The sequence below is a fragment of the Aquarana catesbeiana genome, linkage group LG02 (genome assembly GCF_042186555.1).
Source record: "Aquarana catesbeiana isolate 2022-GZ linkage group LG02, ASM4218655v1, whole genome shotgun sequence".
Taxonomy (NCBI): Eukaryota; Metazoa; Chordata; class Amphibia; order Anura; family Ranidae; genus Aquarana; species Aquarana catesbeiana.
In genome coordinates this window covers 310,763,812-310,785,785 of record NC_133325.1, presented here as the reverse complement: position 1 = coordinate 310,785,785, position 21,974 = coordinate 310,763,812, and the positions used below count along the sequence as shown (strand labels likewise).

The following is a 21,974-nucleotide window of genomic DNA, read 5'->3' as shown; positions in this document are numbered from 1 at the left end:
CGAATTTTTGGGGTTTGTCCCGAGAAAATCGTGAGTGTTTTTGTAAAAAACGGCAACGGCTCCACAAAAATGGCCGCCGTTGCCTCCACGAGTCAGTCACAATGTTCCCCTTGTGTTCAGTGCAGGGGAGAGGGGCAGCCAATCCGCTTCTCTCTTCAGTGTACAAATAGAAAATTCTATTGTACACTGAAGCCTATTGGTTGGAGGGATTGGCAACCCCTCCCCGCTCTACACTGCACACAAGGAAGACGTGATCAGCCTCCACTGCCATCACCCTTCCCCCCCCCTGTGTCCAACGGAGCTCTGAGGAATAGTGGGAGTGACGGGAGGGAAGAAGGGAGGCTTTCATCTGGCTGTTCAGGAGTTGTCTGACCTGTGAGTAGTGGCCTGTCAGTGTAGTGGGGGAGAGGAGAGATAGGGGGAGGGGGTGTACTCAGTGTATGGGAGGCTTGGAGCTTTCCCTGCAGTACACTTCTCAAAGGCTGAGGTCCAGCATGGATGGACTGGGGCTCCGCTGGCTGGGGACATTGATGGTCCTGGCTCCCCTCTTGCACACCATGTCACCACCATACCTGCACCCCTCTCCCCCCGTGTCACCAACATACCTGCACCCCCCTCCCCCCTGTGTCACCAACATACCTGCACCCCCCTCCCCCCTGTGTCACCAACATACCTGCACCCCCCTCCCCCCTGTGTCACCAACATACCTGCACCCCCCTCCCCCCTGTGTCACCAACATACCTGCACCCCCCTCCCCCCGTGTCACCACCATACCTGATTCCCCCTCCCCCCTGTGTCACCAACATACCTGCACCCCCCTCCCCCCTGTGTCACCACCATACCTGCACCCCCCTCTCCCCCCCTGTGTCACCACCATACCTGATTCCCCCCTCCCCCCTGTGTCACCACCATACCTGCCCCGCCCTCTCCCCCCCGTGTCACCACCATACCTGCACCCCCCTCTCCCCCCCGTGTCACCACCATACCTGCACCCCCCTCTCCCCCCCGTGTCACCACCATACCTGCACCCTCCTCTCCCCCCCTGTGTCACCACCATACCTGCACCCCCCTCTCCCCCCCTGTGTCACCACCATACCTGCACCCTCCTCTCCCCCCCTGTGTCACCACCATACCTGCACCCCCCTCTCCCCCCGTGTCACCACCATACCTGCACCCCCCTCCCCCCTGTGTCACCACCATACCTGCACCCCCCCTCCCCCCTGTGTTACCACCATACCTGATTCCCCCTCCCCCCTGTGTCACCACCATACCTGCACCCCCCCCTCCCCCCTGTGTTACCACCATACCTGATTCCCCCCTCCCCCCTGTGTCACCAACATACCTGCACCCCCCTCTCCCCCCCGTGTCACCACCATACCTGATTCCCCCTCCCCCCTGTGTCACCACCATACCTGCACCCCCCCCTCCCCCCTGTGTTACCACCATACCTGATTCCCCCCTCCCCCCTGTGTCACCAACATACCTGCACCCCCCTCTCCCCCCCGTGTCACCACCATACCTGATTCCCCCTCCCCCCTGTGTCACCAACATACCTGCACCCCCCCCTCCCCCCTGTGTTACCACCATACCTGATTCCCCCTCCCCCCTGTGTCACCAACATACCTGCACCCCCCCTCCCCCCTGTGTTACCACCATACCTGATTCCCCCCTCCCCCCTGTGTCACCAACATACCTGCACCCCCCTCTCCCCCCCGTGTCACCACCATACCTGCACCCCCCTCTCCCCCCCGTGTCACCACCATACCTGATTCCCCCTCCCCCCTGTGTCACCAACATACCTGCACCCCCCCCCCTCCCCCCTGTGTTACCACCATACCTGATTCCCCCTCCCCCCTGTGTCACCACCATACCTGATTCCCCCTCTCCCCCCTGTGTCACCACCATACCTGATTCCCCCCCTCCCCCCTGTGTCACCAACATACCTGCACCCCCCCCTCCCCCCTGTGTCACCACCATACCTGATTCCCCCCCTCCCCCCTGTGTCACCAACATACCTGCACCCCCCTCTCCCCCCTGTGTCACCACCATACCTGATTCCCCCCTCCCCCCTGTGTCATCAACATACCTGCACCCCCCTCTCCCCCCTGTGTCACCACCATACCTGATTCCCCCCTCCCCCCTGTGTCACCAACATACCTGCACCCCCCTCTCCCCCCCTGTGTCACCACCATACCTGATTCCCCCCTCCCCCCTGTGTCACCAACATACCTGCACCCCCCTCTCCCCCCTGTGTCACCACCATACCTGATTCCCCCCCTCCCCCCTGTGTCACCAACATACCTGCACCCCCCTCTCCCCCCTGTGTCACCACCATACCTGATTCCCCCCTCCCCCCTGTGTCACCAACATACCTGCACCCCCCTCTCCCCCCCGTGTCACCACCATACCTGATTCCCCCTCCCCCCTGTGTCACCACCATACCTGCACCCCCCTCTCCCCCCTGTGTCACCACCATACCTGCACCCCCTTCTCCCCCCTCTGCTGGGGGCACCTTATGTAAGGACAGACTCTGCTGGGGGAACCTGATGGCATCTGGTGGCAGGCGACGTGGCAGGTGACACGCTCAGGGGTCCCACTGATTCTGCATTATGGTGAGTTGAATGATTTCATTATTTATATTACAATGTAATAATAGTAATAATGCGCTTCAATCATCCTGACACCATAACAACCATGGTGCCGGGATGATTGAAGCGCTAACACCAGGTGTTTGGAGTATCTTTATCTGCTGATTGTTAAACTCTGGAATACACATTGCTATTATGGTGCAGGGTCTGGGTCTGCTTTCCCTCCATCCCTCTACCCCCCTTTCCCTCTGCATCCCTCATACACCTCAGACTCTAACCACACCCCATTTAGCCACGCCCATGTAAGCCACGCCCACTATTTCACGTAAACCACGCCCATTTTTTTGCGCGGCGCGCTTCGCGCGCCGCATTTTTCCTTTTTTATATGCCACGCCTACTAACGCATGCCCCGCCCCCGAATTATAGGCTGACTCCGCCTACAGCCAAAAAAAGTGTCCCTAATTTTTTTTTCCCAATGTTGGCAACTATGCCTAACCAGCACCCAAAAATACAGTAACATCAGCACCCATAAATGCGGCCTAACCAGCACCCATAAATACAGTAACATCAGCACCCATAAATACAGTAACATCAGCACCCAAAAATACAGTAACATCAGCACCCATAAATGCGGCCTAAACAGCACCCAAAAATACAGTAACATCAGCACCCATAAATACAGTAACATCAGCACCCATAAATGCGGCCTAACCAGCACCCAAAAATACAGTAACATCAGCACCCATAAATACAGTAACATCAGCACCCATAAATGCGGCCTAACCAGCACCCAAAAATACAGTAACATCAGCACCCATAAATGCGGCCTAACCAGCACCCAAAAATACAGTAACATCAGCACCCATAAATGCGGCCTAACCAGCACCCAAAAATACAGTAACATCAGCACCCATAAATGCTGCCTAACCAGCACCCAAAAATACAGTAACATCAGCACCCATAAATACAGTAATATCAGCACCCATAAATACAGTAACATCAGCACCCATAAATGCTGCCTAACCAGCACCCATAAATACAGTAACATCAGCACCCAAAAATACAGTAACATCAGCACCCATAAATGCTGCCTAACCAGCACCTATAAATACAGTAACATCAGCACCCATAAATGCAGTAACATCAGCACCCAAAAATACAGTAACATCAGCACCCATGAATGCGGCCTAACCAGCACCCAAAAATACAGTAACATCAGCACCCATAAATACAGTAACATCAGCACCCAAAAATACAGTAACATCAGCACCCATAAATGCGGCCTAACCAGCACCCAAAAATACAGTAACATCAGCACCCATAAATGCGGCCTAACCAGCACCCAAAAATACAGCAACATCAGCACCCATAAATACAGTAACATCAGCACCCATAAATGCGGCCTAACCAGCACCCAAAAATACAGTAACATCAGCACCCAAAAATACAGTAACATCAGCACCCATAAATACAGTAACATCAGCACCCATAAATGTGGCCTAACCAGCACCCAAAAATACAGTAACATCAGCACCCATAAATGCGGGCTAACCAGCACCCAAAAATACAGTAACATCAGCACCCATAAATGCTGCCTAACCAGCACCCAAAAATACAGTAACATCTGTACCCATAAATACAGTAACATCAGCACCCAAAAATACAGTAACATCAGCACCCATAAATGCTGCCTAACCAGCACAAATACAGTAACATCAGCACCCATAAATACAGTAACATCAGCACCCAAAAATACAGTAACATCAGCACCCATAAATGCAGTAACATCAGCACCCATAAATGCAGTAACATCAGCACCCATAAATGCAGTAACATCAGCACCCAAAAATACAGTAACATCAGCACCCAAAAATACAGTAACATCAGCACCCATAAATGCAGTAACATCAGCACCCATAAATACAGTAACATCAGCACCCATAAATGCGGCCTAACCAGCACCCAAAAATACAGTAACATCAGCACCCATAAATGTGGCCTAACCAGCACCCAAAAATACAGTAACATCAGCACCCATAAATGCGGCCTAACCAGCACCCTAAAATACAGTAACATCAGCACCCATAAATGCGGCCTAACCAGCACCCAAAAATACAGTAACATCAGCACCCAAAAATACAGTAACATCAGCACCCATAAATACAGTAACATCAGCACCCATAAATGTGGCCTAACCAGCACCCAAAAATACAGTAACATCAGCACCCATAAATTCGGCCTAACCAGCACCCAAAAATACAGTAACATCAGCACCCATAAATGCTGCCTAACCAGCACCCAAAAATACAGTAACATCTGTACCCATAAATACAGTAACATCAGCACCCATAAATGCTGCCTAACCAGCACCCATAAATACAGTAACATCAGCACCCAAAAATACAGTAACATCAGCACCCAAAAATACAGTAACATCAGCACCCATAAATGCAGTAACATCAGCACCCAAAAATACAGTAACATCAGCACCCATAAATGCAGTAACATCAGCACCCAAAAATACAGTAACATCAGCACCCAAAAATACAGTAACATCAGCACCCATAAATGCAGTAACATCAGCACCCAAAAATACAGTAACATCAGCACCCATAAATGCAGTAACATCAGCACCCATAAATACAGTAACATCAGCACCCAAAAATACAGTAACATCAGCACCCATAAATGCAGTAACATCAGCACCCATAAATACAGTAACATCAGCACCCAAAAATACAGTAACATCAGCACCCATAAATGCAGTAACATCAGCACCCAAAAATACAGTAACATCAGCACCCATAAATGCAGTAACATCAGCACCCATAAATACAGTAACATCAGCACCCAAAAATACAGTAACATCAGCACCCAAAAATGCAGTAACATCAGCACCCATAAATGCAGTAACATCAGTACCCAAAAATACAGTAACATCAGCACTCATAAATGCAGTAACATCAGCACCCAAAAATACAGTAACATCTGTACCCATAAATACAGTAACATCAGCACTCATAAATGCAGTAACATCAGCACCCAAAAATACAGTAACATCTGTACCCATAAATACAGTAACATCAGCACCCAAAAATACAGTAACATCAGCACCCATAAATGCTGCCTAACCAGCACCCATAAATACAGTAACATCAGCACCCAAAAATACAGTAACATCAGCACCCAAAAATACAGTAACATCAGCACCCATAAATGCAGTAACATCAGCACCCAAAAATACAGTAACATCAGCACCCATAAATACAGTAACATCAGCACCCAAAAATACAGTAACATCAGCACCCATAAATACAGTAACATCAGCACCCATAAATACAGTAACTTCAGCACCCAAAAATGCAGTAACATCAGCACCCAAAAATACAGTAACATCAGCACCCAAAAATACAGTAACATCAGCACCCATAAATGCAGTAACATCAGCACCCAAAAATACAATAACATCAGCACCCATAAATGCAGTAACATCAGCACCCATAAATGCAGTAACATCAGCACCCATAAATACAGTAACATCAGCACCCAAAAATACAGTAACATCAGCACCCATAAATGCAGTAACATCAGCACCCAAAAATACAGTAACATCAGCACCCATAAATGCAGTAACATCAGCACCCATAAATACAGTAACATCAGCACCCAAAAATACAGTAACATCAGCACCCATAAATGCAGTAACATCAGCACCCAAAAATACAGTAACATCAGCACCCATAAATGCAGTAACATCAGCACCCATAAATACAGTAACATCAGCACCCATAAATACAGTAACATCAGCACCCAAAAATACAGTAACATCAGCACCCATAAATGCAGTAACATCAGCACCCAAAAATACAGTAACATCAGCACCCATAAATGCAGTAACATCAGCACCCAAAAATACAGTAACATCAGCACCCATAAATGCTGTAACATCAGCACCCATAAATACAGTAACATCAGCACCCATAAATACAGTAACATCAGCACCCATAAATGCAGTAACATCAGCACCCATAAATACAGTAACATCAGCACCCATAAATACAGTAACATCAGCACCCATAAATACAGTAACATCAGCACCCAAAAATGCAGTAACATCAGCACCCATAAATGCAGTAACATCAGTACCCAAAAATACAGTAACATCAGCACCCATAAATGCAGTAACATCAGCACCCATAAATGCAGTAACATCAGCACCCATAAATACAGTAACATCAGCACCCAAAAATGCAGTAACATCAGCATGATGATCAATATCGTGGTGACAAGTGCTGTACAGTACTAGTACCTGCTGCTGCTGCCTGGGGGGGTTCCAATTGTTTTTATACTCTCTGATGTCTCTTTCTTCTCCTGGTCTCCAGCCTCCATGTTCGGGTGTCAGCACGTCACACAGACCCGGCCCGAGAGACCCACCAGAAGAGAAGCTGAAGCAGCTGCGCAGAGGAGGGTAGGCGGAGCATTAGGCTCCGCCTCCCCCAGTTACTGTATCTCAGTGTAGAGTCCCAGGCGCTCGCTCTGTGGCCAGACCAACTCATCTGCCGTCATGGGGGGCGCCTCACCTGTCACTGGCTTCACTGTCCTGATTTCCTCATTTGCTGTGCCAGTGCCGCGCTCCAGCAGGCCGATCGTGCCGCCGGGGACAAGATTAGAGCGGGAGGCGGCTGCTAGAGGACGGGTGGGACTTTATTTTTTGTGCAGGGGGGCGGCTTTTTTGCCCCCCCCCTCCCCCTATGGCGCCCATGGCACTTGCCATGGCTGCCATACCCTAGATACGCCTCTGGTGAGTGGTTAAGAAGTTTTCAAACATTTAGAATTATTATTCTATTGCTTCTTGAGTGTGTGCTATTTTCTCATTATGTAGTACTCATTTGAGATGCTTTCAGACTACTTTCTAAATGCTTACTAGCTGGCTAAGACTACTTTCACACTGAGGCAGTGGGGGCGTCGGCGGTAAACCGTCGTTTTACCAGCGCTTTTTGGCCGCTAGCAGGGAGCTTTTAAAGGGGTTAATAGCACCCATGTAGCGCCACTGACGAATCGCTTTGTAGGCGCTTTGGCGGCACTGCCCATTGATTTCAATAGGCAGGGGCGCTTTAGGAGCGGTGTATACACTGCTCCTAAAGCACCCCAAAGATGCTGCTTGCAGGACTTTTTTTTAACATTTCGCAGGAGCACCGCTTCAGTGTGAAAGCACTCGGGCTTTCACACTGGAGTAACAGGAGAGGTGCTTTACAGGCTCTATTGTTAGCGCTAAAGCGCCTCAGTGTGAGAGTAGACCAAAAAGTGACAAAAATACACTGTAGGCATTCTGTGAAATGCGTGGTAGAACAAAGAGTCATTGAGTATCCAATCTTATGCTGCCCATACACACAGCTATATGTAGCCACCAGCGGTTGATGGCATAGATCAAGGTAACTTGCCACCCATAGCTTTGATTGTTTTAGGACTTTGAAAGAAACTGTTGGTAGTTTGTTGCCTTGACCTGTTCACTTATTTCTGTGATTGACAGCTAGTTACATTTATCTGAAAACTGGCCTGTGTATGATATTATTTCTATTGTATTTTGTAACTTTGGAACACAGAATACTACATCCTACAACTATGTCACTCAAATTTTTAATAAAGAAAAGTACACAAAACACACAAATGTATTTTTGCTAATTTATTTCATAATTTGTTTATGTATTGTGGAGTATTAATGTTAGATGCCAACAGCATGGTCTTTAGTATCCATTTGTTTTGTAAAACTTTGCCCGCGCAATACAATCATTCGAGTAGTCCTTCCTAGTTGTATTTCTGTCAACTGCATCAAAACTCTGGACGTTGCCTGGACCCATGTTGTATGCTGCTAAAGCACCTGTGACAAAAGGTTATATTTGTATAAAAATTGGCCGATACGGTTTAAAAGGACAATATCATGTGCCTAGAAAATGCAAATAGACTGTTCACTTTGCAAGGGCAATTGCACATTACAAGAGCATGTCCCCCAGACCTTAGTGAATGTGGTAAAAATTCACTTTGTAAAGAATACCCAATCATGCACAAGGAAAATAAAAAAACAAAAAACGCTTTTTTGCTTGCATACCATTCCCTTACGGCGCAGTGAAGTCTATTTGCCCTCAGTAATTCAACCCTATAATCTTGTCTTTTCTTCTGCGGATAGAAAGGAACCTCTGTATAAGCCCTGAGTTGCTTCGAGCTCTCACAGGACTGAGTGCTGGAAGGGGTCTATTTTGGTTTTTAAAATTTTGATGGCTTAATAGTGAGGCAAAGGAGGGGGGCATAAAAATTAACCTGTTGCTAACAGGTTCACTTTAAAGCATACTTTTACCATTTTACAAAACATCAGGATATTCCTCTGCTAGAGATTAGTGACTTGACAATTAGGAAAGATGAAGGAGGGAATGTGCTTTTATAAAGCACTGACCGCTCCCATATTTAACATGACATGTTCTTTTTAAGATATCCAATCATTTTATATACGGTATGCTGGATATTTGAGCATTTGAATCTCCACGGATTACACATTTGATCATGTGGATGATTACCTTTCATAACCTGGCTTCTTGACCAGCTTGGAAATTTTTTCTTGATTGCTTCAAACATGGAAATCAGTATTTCTGTGGCCTGTAAAATATGCTCTTCACTGTCCCATGCTCCTCGTGGAGTATGCCATCTTTTGTCGATCTGGTGTTAAGAAAATCATATGATTTGTTCGTTTAGCTTTAAAAAGTACATATAATTAATATTACCACATTTAGTTGCAGCAGATTGGGGAAGAAATACTGTATGCTGTATTGTTCCATTAAAGTCTACATAATGTGGTATTAAACCCAAAAATCATTAGATGTGATAGTTTTCTTCTTTTAGGTTTTTTCCTCTTTGTTTTCACCTGGTGATCTGGCCAGTAATGTACCACCTAAATTAGAGTGCTCCCACTCTGATGAATGGGCGCAGCAGACAGCAGCATTGTCATTTTGGGGGAGGGGAGTGTTAGATGTACTAGCAGATATAAATACACTAACAAATTGAAGCTGAACTCCAGCTAACACTTAAATCGGTATGCCGCCTGGGAGGAAAAAAATTGAAAAGCAGCAGCTACAAAATACTGTAGCTGCTGCCTTTAAATATATGGACACTTACCTGTCCAAGGAGCCCACGATGTCTGCACCCCGGCCAATTTTCAGATTGGCTGTCAAGTGCTGCTGCTGCCATTCGTCATAAGGGAAGCCAGCAGTGAAGCCTTCAGGCTTCACAGCCGGTTCCCTACTGCGCATGCGTTGCGATTTCTAACTGGCCCGATGCCGGAGGAATGAGGAGGGGGCTGAACTTCTGAGGGGCGGCGCTGTCTCCCAGAAGTGGGAAGAGTACATGTCAAAAACAGGTACCTGTTCCACGAACACCCCCCCCCCCCTTTCCGGAAAGGTGCCATATATGCATGGCACCAGAGGGGAGGAGGAAGTAGGTAAGCGGAGGTTTCACTTTTGGGTGGAACTCTGCTTTAGGTGGTTACAGCAAACCAGTGTTTTTTTTCCCAATTTGGGATAAAATTTGTAACTGTAAGCACTCCTGCCAGCATTGAATTGTTTGTCTCATCCCTGTAACTGATACTTCTGCAAGAGCTTGTTTTTTGGAAAACAAGCTTACCAGCCGGATCAGTAAAAATAGAAGAAAGAGCCTAAAAAAAACCATACAAAAAACAAATGCAGTCATCACATCTAAGAATTGGTAAGCTGCAATATAAGTGTAAGTCCATTTTCACACTGGGGCGGTGGGTGCGTCGGCGGTAAAACGCCGCTATTTTTAGTTTTTAAATTTTTTTTTTTACTTTCACATTGGAGACACAGCAGCGGGTGTTTCAGGTCGGTTTGCAGGCGCTATTTCTAGCGCAATAGCGACTGAAAAATGACCCAGTGTGAAAGGGGTCTAAGTAGTAGAGGAAAGCGCTTGCCAGTTAAATTAGCAATAGTCTGCTGCACCTGGGATTCCCTGAACACCAGGACTATGTAATGATTAAGCACAGGTTCACACTGACAGCGGTTTTGAAATGAAATTCATCTAAATTTGCACAATTTCATTCCCGCATGTCAGTCCGACTGTGGGTTCCTGCACAGATGTTTATACAAAATCGCACCCCAAAGTCACCAAAAGTAGTACAGAAGTTACTTTATGGAATTGGTGCAGCGCTGCAAATGCGGCGTTGCACCGATTCAGACGGTGCCATTGCCAGCAATAGCCGCCGATTCACCAATGAGATTTGACATGTCAAATTGCATGCTAAATCACATCAATGTGAACCTAGGCTAAATGTGTGAGATGCGCCGACTGTGTGATGGGATTAAAAAAAATAACCCACTATAAGGCCCTTTTCACACGGAGACGCTTGTAAACTGCCAGTAAAACACTGAGCACTTTTGAAGAGCTTTTCAGGCGCTTTTGAAGCGCTTTCCATTCATTTCAATGGAGAGGGGCGTTTTTTCACCACCCTGCCAGCGCACTGCCCCAGTGTCAAAGCATTCATTGATTTTAATGAAAATAGGTTTTCATGAGCTTTTTTTTAGCGATAAAGGGGTCATAGGGAATGAACGTGTGTTAATGCAAGGAATTGTGTGTATAACATGGACTGTCTGAGTATCACTGCCAGATATACATGTAGATAAACACAAATAATAAAGCTGTGTGAATGACAACAAAGTGTGTGTGAGCTTATCTAACCACTTATCAGGCAGTCCAGGTTATACACACAATTCCTTGCATTAACACGCGTTCATTCCCTTTATAGTGGGTTAATTTTTTAATCCCATCACACAGTCAGTGCATATCGCACATTTAAGCTGCAATATAATAAAGGTTTGCTTTTGGGTTTATTGGCTTTAATGAGTTTTCTCAAACACAGTGTAATGCATGCTGTTATGTGTTAGGCATTTGTGCCAAAAATAGTTAGATGATAGGAATGCATATAAATCCTTTATGCAACTTTAAAAACTTGTGAAGGAACTTAGAAGCATGCAGGCTGAATGCACCTTAAAGTGGATGTAAGCCCTCACATATACCCAGTGAAGTGAACAGCGTCAGATGATACACAGAGACAGAGATGAAGCAAATCTCCCTCCATAAGTTTTACTTCTATATCTGCTGTCTTCAGCTTTATATATTCTTTACAAAGCACACATGGTGTTAGAATTTTCACTTCCTCATTCAGCAGTAGCAGTGTAGTGTTGGATTACACTGGGAGACAGCTGATTGGAGGAAAGGCACACACCCTCCTCCACATAGGCAGAGACTTTCACTGTCCTGTGAGTAGAGCAGCTTTCTGCTAATCTATTTATAGCACCCACCCTGCCACAAATTTCAGGCTGGTTTTATCATGTGTGGGAGAACTTGTCAGGAGTTATCAGGCTGATAACAGAAGAACGGAGCAGGAGAAGGACACGGGACTTAGTGCTTTGAAGAGAGATAAGAAAACACTGCAGATATGTGCCCAGCTTAAATTTCATGAATCTAAATATTTAAATGTGTTGAGATCACAATGAAATCACTCTTCATGACCAGAGCATTCATTTTGATCATCATGTCTGCATACCCATATTTCACATGATAAACTTCAGAAAAAGTTGCGCAGATAACTGAGTATGATGAAAATAGTGTGCACTAAAGCAGAGATGCCAACAATCGTAATATTAAAGCGGTTGTAAACCGCGGTTGTTGTAAAAAACAAATAAAAAACACCTGCAAGGCAATGGCATAATGCCATACTAGTACATTATGAAATACTCACCTTGAAATGAAGCCCTCCAACGCTGTACTGTCACCACTGAGAAGGCTGACATGTTTACCCCGTCTATCTTCCGGGTTCACACGCTCCGGCTATGTGATTGGCCGAAGCCGCAATGACGTAATGGACCTTCAGAGCGCATGCAGCCAGTGGCATCACTGGCGCATGCGCTCTGAAGGTCCGGTATACATTGCCGGAACTCCAGAGTTTCGTTTCGGAAACGAGGGCCCCCGGAGTTACGTCATTGCAGCTTCGGCCAATCACAAAGCCGGAGCGTGTGAACCCGGAAGAAATACCAGGTAGACATGTCAGCCTTCTCAGCGGTGAACGTTTAGGAGATATTCATTTTACCTACAGGTAAGACTTATAAGACCGTGCAGGGTTTACTACCGCTTTAAATTTATCACAGTGCACATCATTAAAAAGCAATGTATAGTATTTTTAAAGCACAGCTCCAGTCAACATGAAAAAAATACTGCTTTGAAGTCATAGCATGGAGCTATTTTTTCTTGGCCTTATATACAGTGCCTTGCAAAAGTATTCACCCCCCTTGGCATTTTTCGTATTTTGTTGGCTTATAACATGGAATTAACATGGATTGTTTGAGGATTTGCATCATTTAATTTACAGAACATGGAACATGCCCACAACTTTGAAGATGTTGTTTTTTTTTTGTGAAGAAAACAACAAATAGGACAAAATAACAGAAAAAGTCAATGTACATAACTATATACCCCCCTAAAGTCAATATTTTGTAGAGCCACCTTTTGCGGCTATCACAGCTCCAAGTCACTTTGGATAAGTCTCTATGAGCTTGCCAAATCTTACCACTGGGATTTTTGCCCATTCCTCCTTGCAAAACTGCTCCAGCTCCTTCAAGTTGGATGGTTTGCTCTTGTGAACAGCAATCTTTAAGTCTGACCACAGATTTTCTATTGGATTGAGGTCCGAGCTTTGACTAGGCTATTCCAACAAATTTACATGTTTCCCCTTTAAACCACTCAAATGTTGCTTCAGCAATGTGTTTGGGGTCATTGTCCTGCTGGAAGGTGAACCTCCGTCCTAGCCTCAAATCACACACAGAGTGGTTAAGGTTTTGCTCAAGAATATCCCTGTATTTAGCACCATCCATCTTTCCCTCAACTCTGACCAGTTTCCCAGTCCTGACTGCTAAAAAACATCCCCACAGCATGATGCCACCACCATGTTTCACTGTGGGGATGGTGTTCTTTGGGTGATGTGTTGGGTTTGTGCCAGACATAGCATTTTCTTTGATGGCCAAAAAAGTTCAATTTCAGTCTCATCAGACCAGAGCACCTTCCTCCATACATTTTGGGAGTCTCCCACATGCCTTTTCGCAAACTCTAAAGGTGCCATTTTGCTGAAAGAAAGGGCTTTCTTCTGGCCACTCTGCCATAAAGCCCAACTCTATGGAGCGTACGGCTTATTGTCATCCTACATACAGATACTCCAGTCTCTGCTGTGGAACTCTGCAGCTCCTCCAGGGTTACCTTAGGTCTCTGTGCTGCCTCTCCGATTAATGCCCTCCTTGCCCGGTCCGTGAGTTTTGGTGTGCAGCCGTCATTTGGCAGGTTTGCTGTTGTGCCATGTTCTTTCCATTTGGTTAAGATACATTTGATGGTGCTCCTAGGGATCATCAAAGATTTGGATATTTTTTTTTATAACCTAACCCTGACTTGTACTTCTCAACAACATTGTCCCTTACTTGTTTGGAGAGTTCCTTGGTCTTCATGGCAGTGTTTGGGGGGGGGGGGGGGGATACTTTTGCAAGGCACTGTATTTGCATGCTGTGCATTATAAGTTGTTACCATATGCTTTTTATTGTCTATACCAGGGAGATGCAATTAGCAGACCTCCAGCTGTTGCAAAACTACAAGTCCCATCATGCCTCTGGGTGTCATGCTTGTGGTTGTCATAGTCTTGCTATGCCTCATGGGACTTGTGGTTCTGCAACAGCTGGAGGTCCGCTAATTGCATATCCCTGGTCTATACTAATGGCCTCTGCTGAGGCGCCTCTCTACAGAGAATTTTTTTTTTTTTTTCATTTGTTTTATCCATTGCCAACACTACCTAACATGCTCTTAATGTGCTATGATTGTAATCTGTTTGTTATGCACATAGTGCCTGTATCTTCAAATTTCCTTTTTATAAATAGGAAGAAAATAAGGGAACAGGCAGAAATACTTACCGTACCTTATGCCATGTACATACGACCGGACTCTGACCAAACTGGTCCGACGGAACGAATCTGTCAGACAATTCGATCATGTGTGGGCTTCATTGGACCTTTTCTGTCAAACTCTGTCGGACTTTAGAAATAGAACATGTTTTAAATCTTTCCGACGGACTCAAGTCCGATCGAAAAATCCGTTCTTCTGTATGCTAGTCCGATAGACAAAAAAAGGCGCAAGGGCAGCTATTGGCTACTGGCTATGACCTTCCTTATTCTAGTCCGGTCGTACATCATCACGTTCGAAACGATCGTGTGTAGGCAAGTCCGTTTCGTTGGAACTCCGTCGAAAAGTCCTTCGCAGTTCAGTCCGACGAAAAGTCCGGTCGTATGTACACGGCATAACTCTTTGCTCTCACAGGCTTTCTAACCCTCCTTACGACCGATTGGCATAAAAAACCCAGTAGATAATGAAAATTATCCTAACTCTGTGTCGCGTGATATATAATAAAGAAATCCCAATTATCAGGTTCACATTACATATACTTAGACGGATGATGGCAATCACACACCTAGTCACATGAGTCTCTTTTTTCAATAGCCTTAAGCATTATAGGAATTACAAATTCAGAGATGCTCCTGTCTTTCAAAACCTGGGCTTCAACAGCTATTCTGTTAAAGCCAGTGACTGTGAAGCAGGATTGTAAATCTGTTCTTTAGACAAAAAAGCCTGTGGATCCAGTAAGCCTACAGAGCATCTGCCACCAGTCTTAACAGGTCAGCATACCACATCTGCCTGGGCCACTCCAGAGCAATGAGGATTATCAGGATGTCCCCATCTCAATCCTGTGAAGCACAAAAGTAAGAAGCTTCAGGGTAAAAAGGCATAGATCAGGATGTATAGAGCCATCAGAGCATTCATTGCTTCCGCTAGAGGATCCCTGTGCCTTGAGACAAACCTGTCTAGTTTGTTGTTGAATCTGTAGGCCAGAAGGTCCACATGTGGCATCCCCCACTTGTGACACAGGTTCTGCAACACCTGCATGTGTAGGGATAACTCCCCTGGCTGTAGGTGCTGAGAAAGTCTGTCTGCCAATGGTCTTCACCTGAGATGTAGACAGAGTAGGTGGTAACATGAAGTTCTGCAACAGATCTGATCTACCTCTCTTGACATACCAAGACTTCTGATTCTTCCCTGATGATTGATATGAGCCACTGCCGTGGCAATAACCAACTGAATCAGATGATCTTTCTGTAGGATAGTCCAACGTTGCAGAGGCAACCAAATCTATCAAAGTTCCCCTGCATCAACAAGGTGCCCAGGACTCCTCAGCCTGACAGGCTGGCATCCACTTGCATTATCAAACCAGGGACAACCTGGTTCTCAGTTCCAAAAAATTAGTCTGTCCAGGGACTATTGATTTGTCTTACACTGACAGAAAATGGTGTTGTGAAGGCCTGGAGTAAAACTGGGCACATGGGAGTGTCTCGAAGGAGGCTTCCATCAAGCAACTCACTTTTGGGGGGGGGGTCACATGAACCCTGCCTGAGATCTAAAGATGTGACCTCCCCCTCAGACAGGTTGACTCTGGAGAGGTGCTCCTGGCAGTCAGTGACAGTTCCCTTCCCTCAGGAAGGCTCTGAGGTGCATTCCGCCACACAGGAGAAGATGGAGGGAGGAGGATGGTGGAGCCAAACAGTAATAGGCGAGGAGGAATGTCCTCCTCCGCTCTGAATGCTGGGGCCTCGGCCTCACTTTACTCCTTGGGCCTGTGAAGTCACTGGTTGCTACACGGCAGGCGATCCTAGCAACCAGTACAGAGGATAGAGGCCAGTGATGGAACAAATGAGTCTCAGCTGGCCAGGTCACTCTAAGTAAAGCAGAGCTGCTGCTGCAGTGGCCTTTTCTGGGGGCATCAGATTGGCCCGGGGGGAAATCGCCACCCTGCCCCCTGGCCCGAGTAGAAAATTGCCACCCAACCCCGGACCCAGTCCGCCCCTGAGTGACATGAGCATTCAAGGTATATATCGCCAGCATGCCAGGATCCTTTGGGGCCATGCAGTTTTTGTATCAAGCATCTCAAACGTGCTGACAATTTTTGGCATTTAAACAACCATTTAGGTCATATGTCAGGCTAAGATAGAAATTGTAACCAAAACATTATTAGCACCTTAAAGTGATTGTTATTTAAAAAAAAAAAAAAAGGACCTTTACAAACATGTTATACTTACCTGCTCTGTGCAAGGGTTTTGCACAGAGCGGCCCTGATCCTCCTTTTCTGGGGTCCCCCGGTGGTGCTCCTGGCTCCTCCTCTTCCGTGCGGGCGCGCTCCTGAGTCCTGCTGCTGCGTCCATTGATACAGACAGCAGGACTAGGCCCCACCCCTGGCACCCTTGTCACTGGATTTGTTTGACAGCCAATGGCTTCAGCTGCTATCAATCTATCCAATGAGAATCCGAGACAGTGGCTGGAGCTGCTGGGCTTGTCCTCAACGCTGGAATGATTGGGTTCAGGTAATAAAAAGGGGGGTGGGGTCTGGGGGGCTGCTGCAGCACAGAAAGATTTTCACCTTAACCTATTCCCAACCAGCTGCCACAGTTATACTGCAGCAGGTTGGCTCCCCTGCGCTCTCCTCACCCTGACAGCACGGAGATCTGTCAGTTTACATTGACAGATCTCCGTTCTGTCTCTGTGTGGAGCGATCGCGGGCACTCGCTTTGGATTGTCTTTTAACCACCGCAGCCGACGTCGGAGCCGATGCGAGTGCCCGCGATCGCTCCACACAGAGACAGAACGGAGATCTGTCAATGTAAACTGACAGATCTCCGTGCTGTCAGGGGTGAGGAGAGCGATCTGTTGTTCATACAGAGTATGAACAATGATTGGTCTCGTCACTCAGGCAGTCCCATCCCCCCCACAGTTAGAATCACTCCCTAGGACACACAATTAACCCCTTGATCGCCCCTAGTGTTAACCCATTCCCTGCCAGTGACATTTATACAGTAATCAGTACATTTTTATAGCACTGATCGCTGTATAAGTGCCAATGGTCCCAAAAGTATCCGATCTGTCCGCCAAAATGTCGCAGTCCCGATTAAAAAATGCTGATCACTGCCATTACTACTAAAAAAAACGTCAATTTTGTTTGAGTACAGCATTGCATGACCGCACAATTGTCAGTTAAAGTGACGCAGTGCCAAATTGTAAAAAGTGCTCTGGTCAGGAAGGGGGTAAAATCTTCTGGGGCTGAAGTGGTTAATGTCTTCACTTTTCTATATTCAGTTCCTGCAGCTTTAACTGGGGTGTGTATTACTGTTGTATGCAAGTGTGATTTGTAAAAATGTAGTACAGTTTATATATTGTGCATACTTGTCTGTATTGTTATTGCCATAAATTATATTTCATCAGCATTTCCAGTGTGCTGCTTATTCATTTTACCAGTAATGAAAACCTTTGATTACCTGCATTAGGCCAAAAGCATTGCCATTATCACCCTCATGATTGGCGTCCAAAACATTTCCAGCACGTGATTCACGAGACATGATTGCTGCAATTATAGCTGGATCCACACCAGTTTTCCTGGAAACAGACTTAATCTTCTCCTTATAAGAGTTTACCCTTTGCAGATCTGTTTCTGCCAGTTTTTCAGATGCTCTTACTCCTTTAAGAAAGTAAAAAGAACTTGGTCATTGAAGATATTAGCGGAATGTTTTTATATAGCAAGAAAAATTACAAATTTGACCAAAACTGAAGGTACAGCTTTGAAAATGTATACAGATAACCAATAAGAAAATGAAGAAAATATTTGTTACAGGGAATGTCAGTGGTTTTTAGATAAAGATGAAAAATAAGTAAGATTTCTTTGAACTCATCAATTTGATCAATATGCGTTAAGGTTTTAAAAAAAACTGTCCTTACATGGGGCAGCCATATTTACGCATTGCATATTCATGCTGTGAATGTTCTCCATGCAAGCCTATAAGTTGTCATATAAAAAAAAAATGCACTTCAATGTGGCTTATACATTATCTCAACAGTTTCACATACAGATCCAGACTAATTGCAATGACAGTATCCTCTAGTTAGTACCTAATCTGCATGTTACTATATATTATATATACACTGTTTGTGTGTATATGTGTATAATATATATATATATATATATATATATATATATATATATATTGTGACAGTAGGAGATGCTGTCAAGGTAAAATTGATAGTTTGGGGGACACAGGGTATGCACATTTACTTGGTGCAAGGCTACAGAGCATAAATATGGACTGGAGAAAACTGCTTTCGCAGCTTTCTCCAGGTTTTGGTATTCGGTCATGGGGCCCTGTAGTTTGGAGATTCCATAGTGTCTTAGGTGGGATGAAATCCCCAGTCCTGGGTCCAGACTTTGAGATCCACCAGCATATTGACTGGTCAGGTGTGTGTTGGGCTATTTGTAGACACCTGACCATAGTTCTGGGCTCCACCCTCCCGAGGAGTCCAGGCAAGCAAGGGAGATGTGTGCATGTCTGCACAGGTCTGTCAGAGTAGACAGAGGGTCCAAGCCTGTGGGCAGGAAAAGGAAGCTGGAAAAGAGTGCTGAGGTACTGGGTTTACAGGAACTCTGTTATAGAGCCGAGAGGGCTGAAGCATAAGTTTGAGCATCAGTGCTGCTAAAGAGAGCCAGGTGGCTTGGTATTTTTGATTGAACTTACATTGGTGCTGTGGAAAGCTGAAACCCCTGTGTGGGCAACTCTTCTGTTATCGGACATTTTCTTTCTTTAATAAAAGTGGGCCTACAAGCCCTTAAAACTGCATATCTGGCGTGGACTCAGCTCACTGGTAAGCTCTACCTTTAAGCTAAACCAACCCCGTATGTATGTGTGTGTATGTATATATATATATGTGTGTGTGTGTATGTATGTGTGTATGTATGTGTGTATGTATATGTGTGTATATATATATATATATATATATATATATATATATATATATATATATATATATATTTCTCTATTATGCATAGATCAGTTTGACTATAAACATACTTCACAAAACAACGACGAGCATGACCTTGTCTCCAAAGGCTGTGGTGACAAGAAATACAAGCAGAACATATACAACGTACTCTCACCTGTCTATACCCCAGCTCTCGGGTGGAATGGCGGGTGGGAGCCAGGTGCACTGTAATTTATACTGGAAAGTTATGTAGGTGGGAGCCAAGTGCCCTGTGGGTGTTTAGAGCACTTCATCATTACATATGAGAGCTGCATATCTGGGACGTGATATATTCCATTCAATATTTTTTTTGTGGTTTTGTTTATTACTTGAGGAGGAGAGGACACCACAGCCCTAGATCGGGTTAGGTGCCTGACCACCAGCTGCCCAGGGTGGGGGGGATTGTCAGTGTCGTCCCGCCGGCCTCCCGGAGAGGGGTGGGGGGTGGTATCAGTGCCGCGTCACCACCCGCCCGGAGGGGGGGTGCTTGTTTGCCGCCCCCGAAAATGAAAAACCCACCAGCTGCCACTGCATCTGGGATGTGATATATTCCTTTCAATATTTTTTTTGTTTACTACTTAAACAGGTTTTGTATCTATAAATATCAGCATTACAACTGGAGCTGTGGTAGTGCATTTATGGTCCAGAGGTTCAAGGCAGTCCATTGCTATATTGATAGTTCAAAAATGTAGTTTTACTGAAAAGCTTTTTCTATTAAAAAAAAAAAAAAAAAAAAAATTAGTTTTCCAATCATTTAATAAGTTTGCCCACCCACACAGTTCAGGGGGAGAAGAAAGAGAAGCACAGAGAGATTGGGTTTCAGGTAACTATACATTTGAGGTTTCACTGAGGATTGTTGTTAGAATTGAGGAATTAATAGCTTAGTGTAGAAGTTTTGTGGAAAATATTCTGAGGTTCAGCCCTTTCATTGTCAAAGCCCTTTTTGGACACGAGTTTAAAAAAAAAAAAAAAAAAAAAAAAATCTTTAGGCCTGCAAACTATTATATATATTTTTTTAAATCCGAGACCCAAGAGAATAAGATAGTTGTAGTTCCAATTTCTTTTATGTCATACAATATTAGTGCAACAGTTTATAAAGCACATTTCAGTAAAAATATACTAAATTTAATTTTAGGGCACAAACTCAATATTAACCTCTTTTTGATGACATATAAAAAAACATGAGGTTGCAGAGAATAAATAGATACCTAACATGTCAATCAATGACCCTACAGGTCATCAGTTTAGAGTTAACCAGAAGTAATGGGCCTAGAATTATTGTTTTCACTCTGACGTTTATGACAATATGCAACATGTGTATTGCAATTGAGGTTTTCCTAAGTAGGTGCCCCAACACATGTGTTTACATTCAAATGTGCATGAAGGTGGGGGTGAGGCTCAACACTTTGTGGGGAGGGGGGTTTAAATGCTTGGGTGTTTTTCATTAAATTTTTATTTATTTATCATGCAGGGGACCAAAAGTCCCCTATGTAATGCAGTATGGTTGTGACAGGTTCTCCCTAATGAGACATCAGGGGTCTTTTAACCCCTGATGTGTCACCTGCCCACATTGAAGCTAATGGAGCACGGATTGCACTCCATTAACTTCTTCCCTGGCTGTGGCAGCTGGGGGAAAGTGACAACCGAACCCAGAAGTGATGTAATACACGTTGATTATGAGTTCTTACTGGGTAGAGGAGATCAGTGAACAGAGGTTCGCTGGTCTCTTCCTTCTACCTGGTAGCACCTGCCATGTCAGTCATGGCTCCACAGTTGGGAGCGTGGAGGCTGGTATAAATGCCGGGAACATGCGCAGGGTGGACAAATGCACAGGGGTACTTGGAAGGAATCAGGCCTGTCAGATTTACACACACATTCCTGGCTGCTGTAGGATGTGTTAAAGCCCTGCTAATGCCAATGTATGCCATACATCAGAGGCAAAAAAGGGTTAAAGAAGTCAAAGGCCAGAAATCCCAAAATCAAGGAGCATATCCAGTGGGTATTCCCATTTAACATTATCAAAGGCCTTGGCTATATCCAAGCTCAACAAAAGGCCAACGTTTGGTCGATAATATTTCAGTCTCCTAGTGTTATTCGTCAGCTGACTGCTAGGGATGAAGCCACACTGATGTGAGGGAATTACCCCAGAGATCATCCATGCGAGAGAAGTGGCCATCGATATTAAGGACTGAAATGGGTCACATGTTAACCAGCGGCATAGGGTCATTTCCTGGTTTGGAGACCATTGTAATATGTGCCTGTTTAAGAAAACTTATTACAGTAACAAAGATATGAAAGATATAAAGTTTCTCTAATACATAATCCCATAAATTTTTATTGGTCTGACTGTGAATGTGGTCATACAAAGCAAAATATTTCCATGAGTAATGCCACAGTGCACAAAAC

General features: G+C 45.1%; 1 protein-coding gene and 1 long non-coding RNA gene across 2 annotated transcripts in view; both read right to left on the bottom strand.

Moving 5' to 3' along the window:
• LOC141127856 (uncharacterized) overlaps positions 1 to 21,974 on the bottom strand; it is a 574,076-nt gene that overhangs the window by 354,807 nt on the left and 197,295 nt on the right. The window lies entirely within an intron of this gene.
• On the bottom strand, positions 8,261 to 19,751 carry LOC141129889 (lysozyme g-like). Its single transcript, XM_073617930.1, has 4 exons — positions 19,705 to 19,751; positions 18,038 to 18,237; positions 9,158 to 9,296; positions 8,261 to 8,466 (listed from the first exon to the last, which is right to left on the bottom strand). The coding sequence occupies exons 2-4, from the start codon at positions 18,116 to 18,118 to the stop codon at positions 8,333 to 8,335; spliced, it is 354 nt and encodes a 117-aa protein (XP_073474031.1). The 5' UTR covers positions 18,119 to 18,237; positions 19,705 to 19,751; the 3' UTR covers positions 8,261 to 8,332.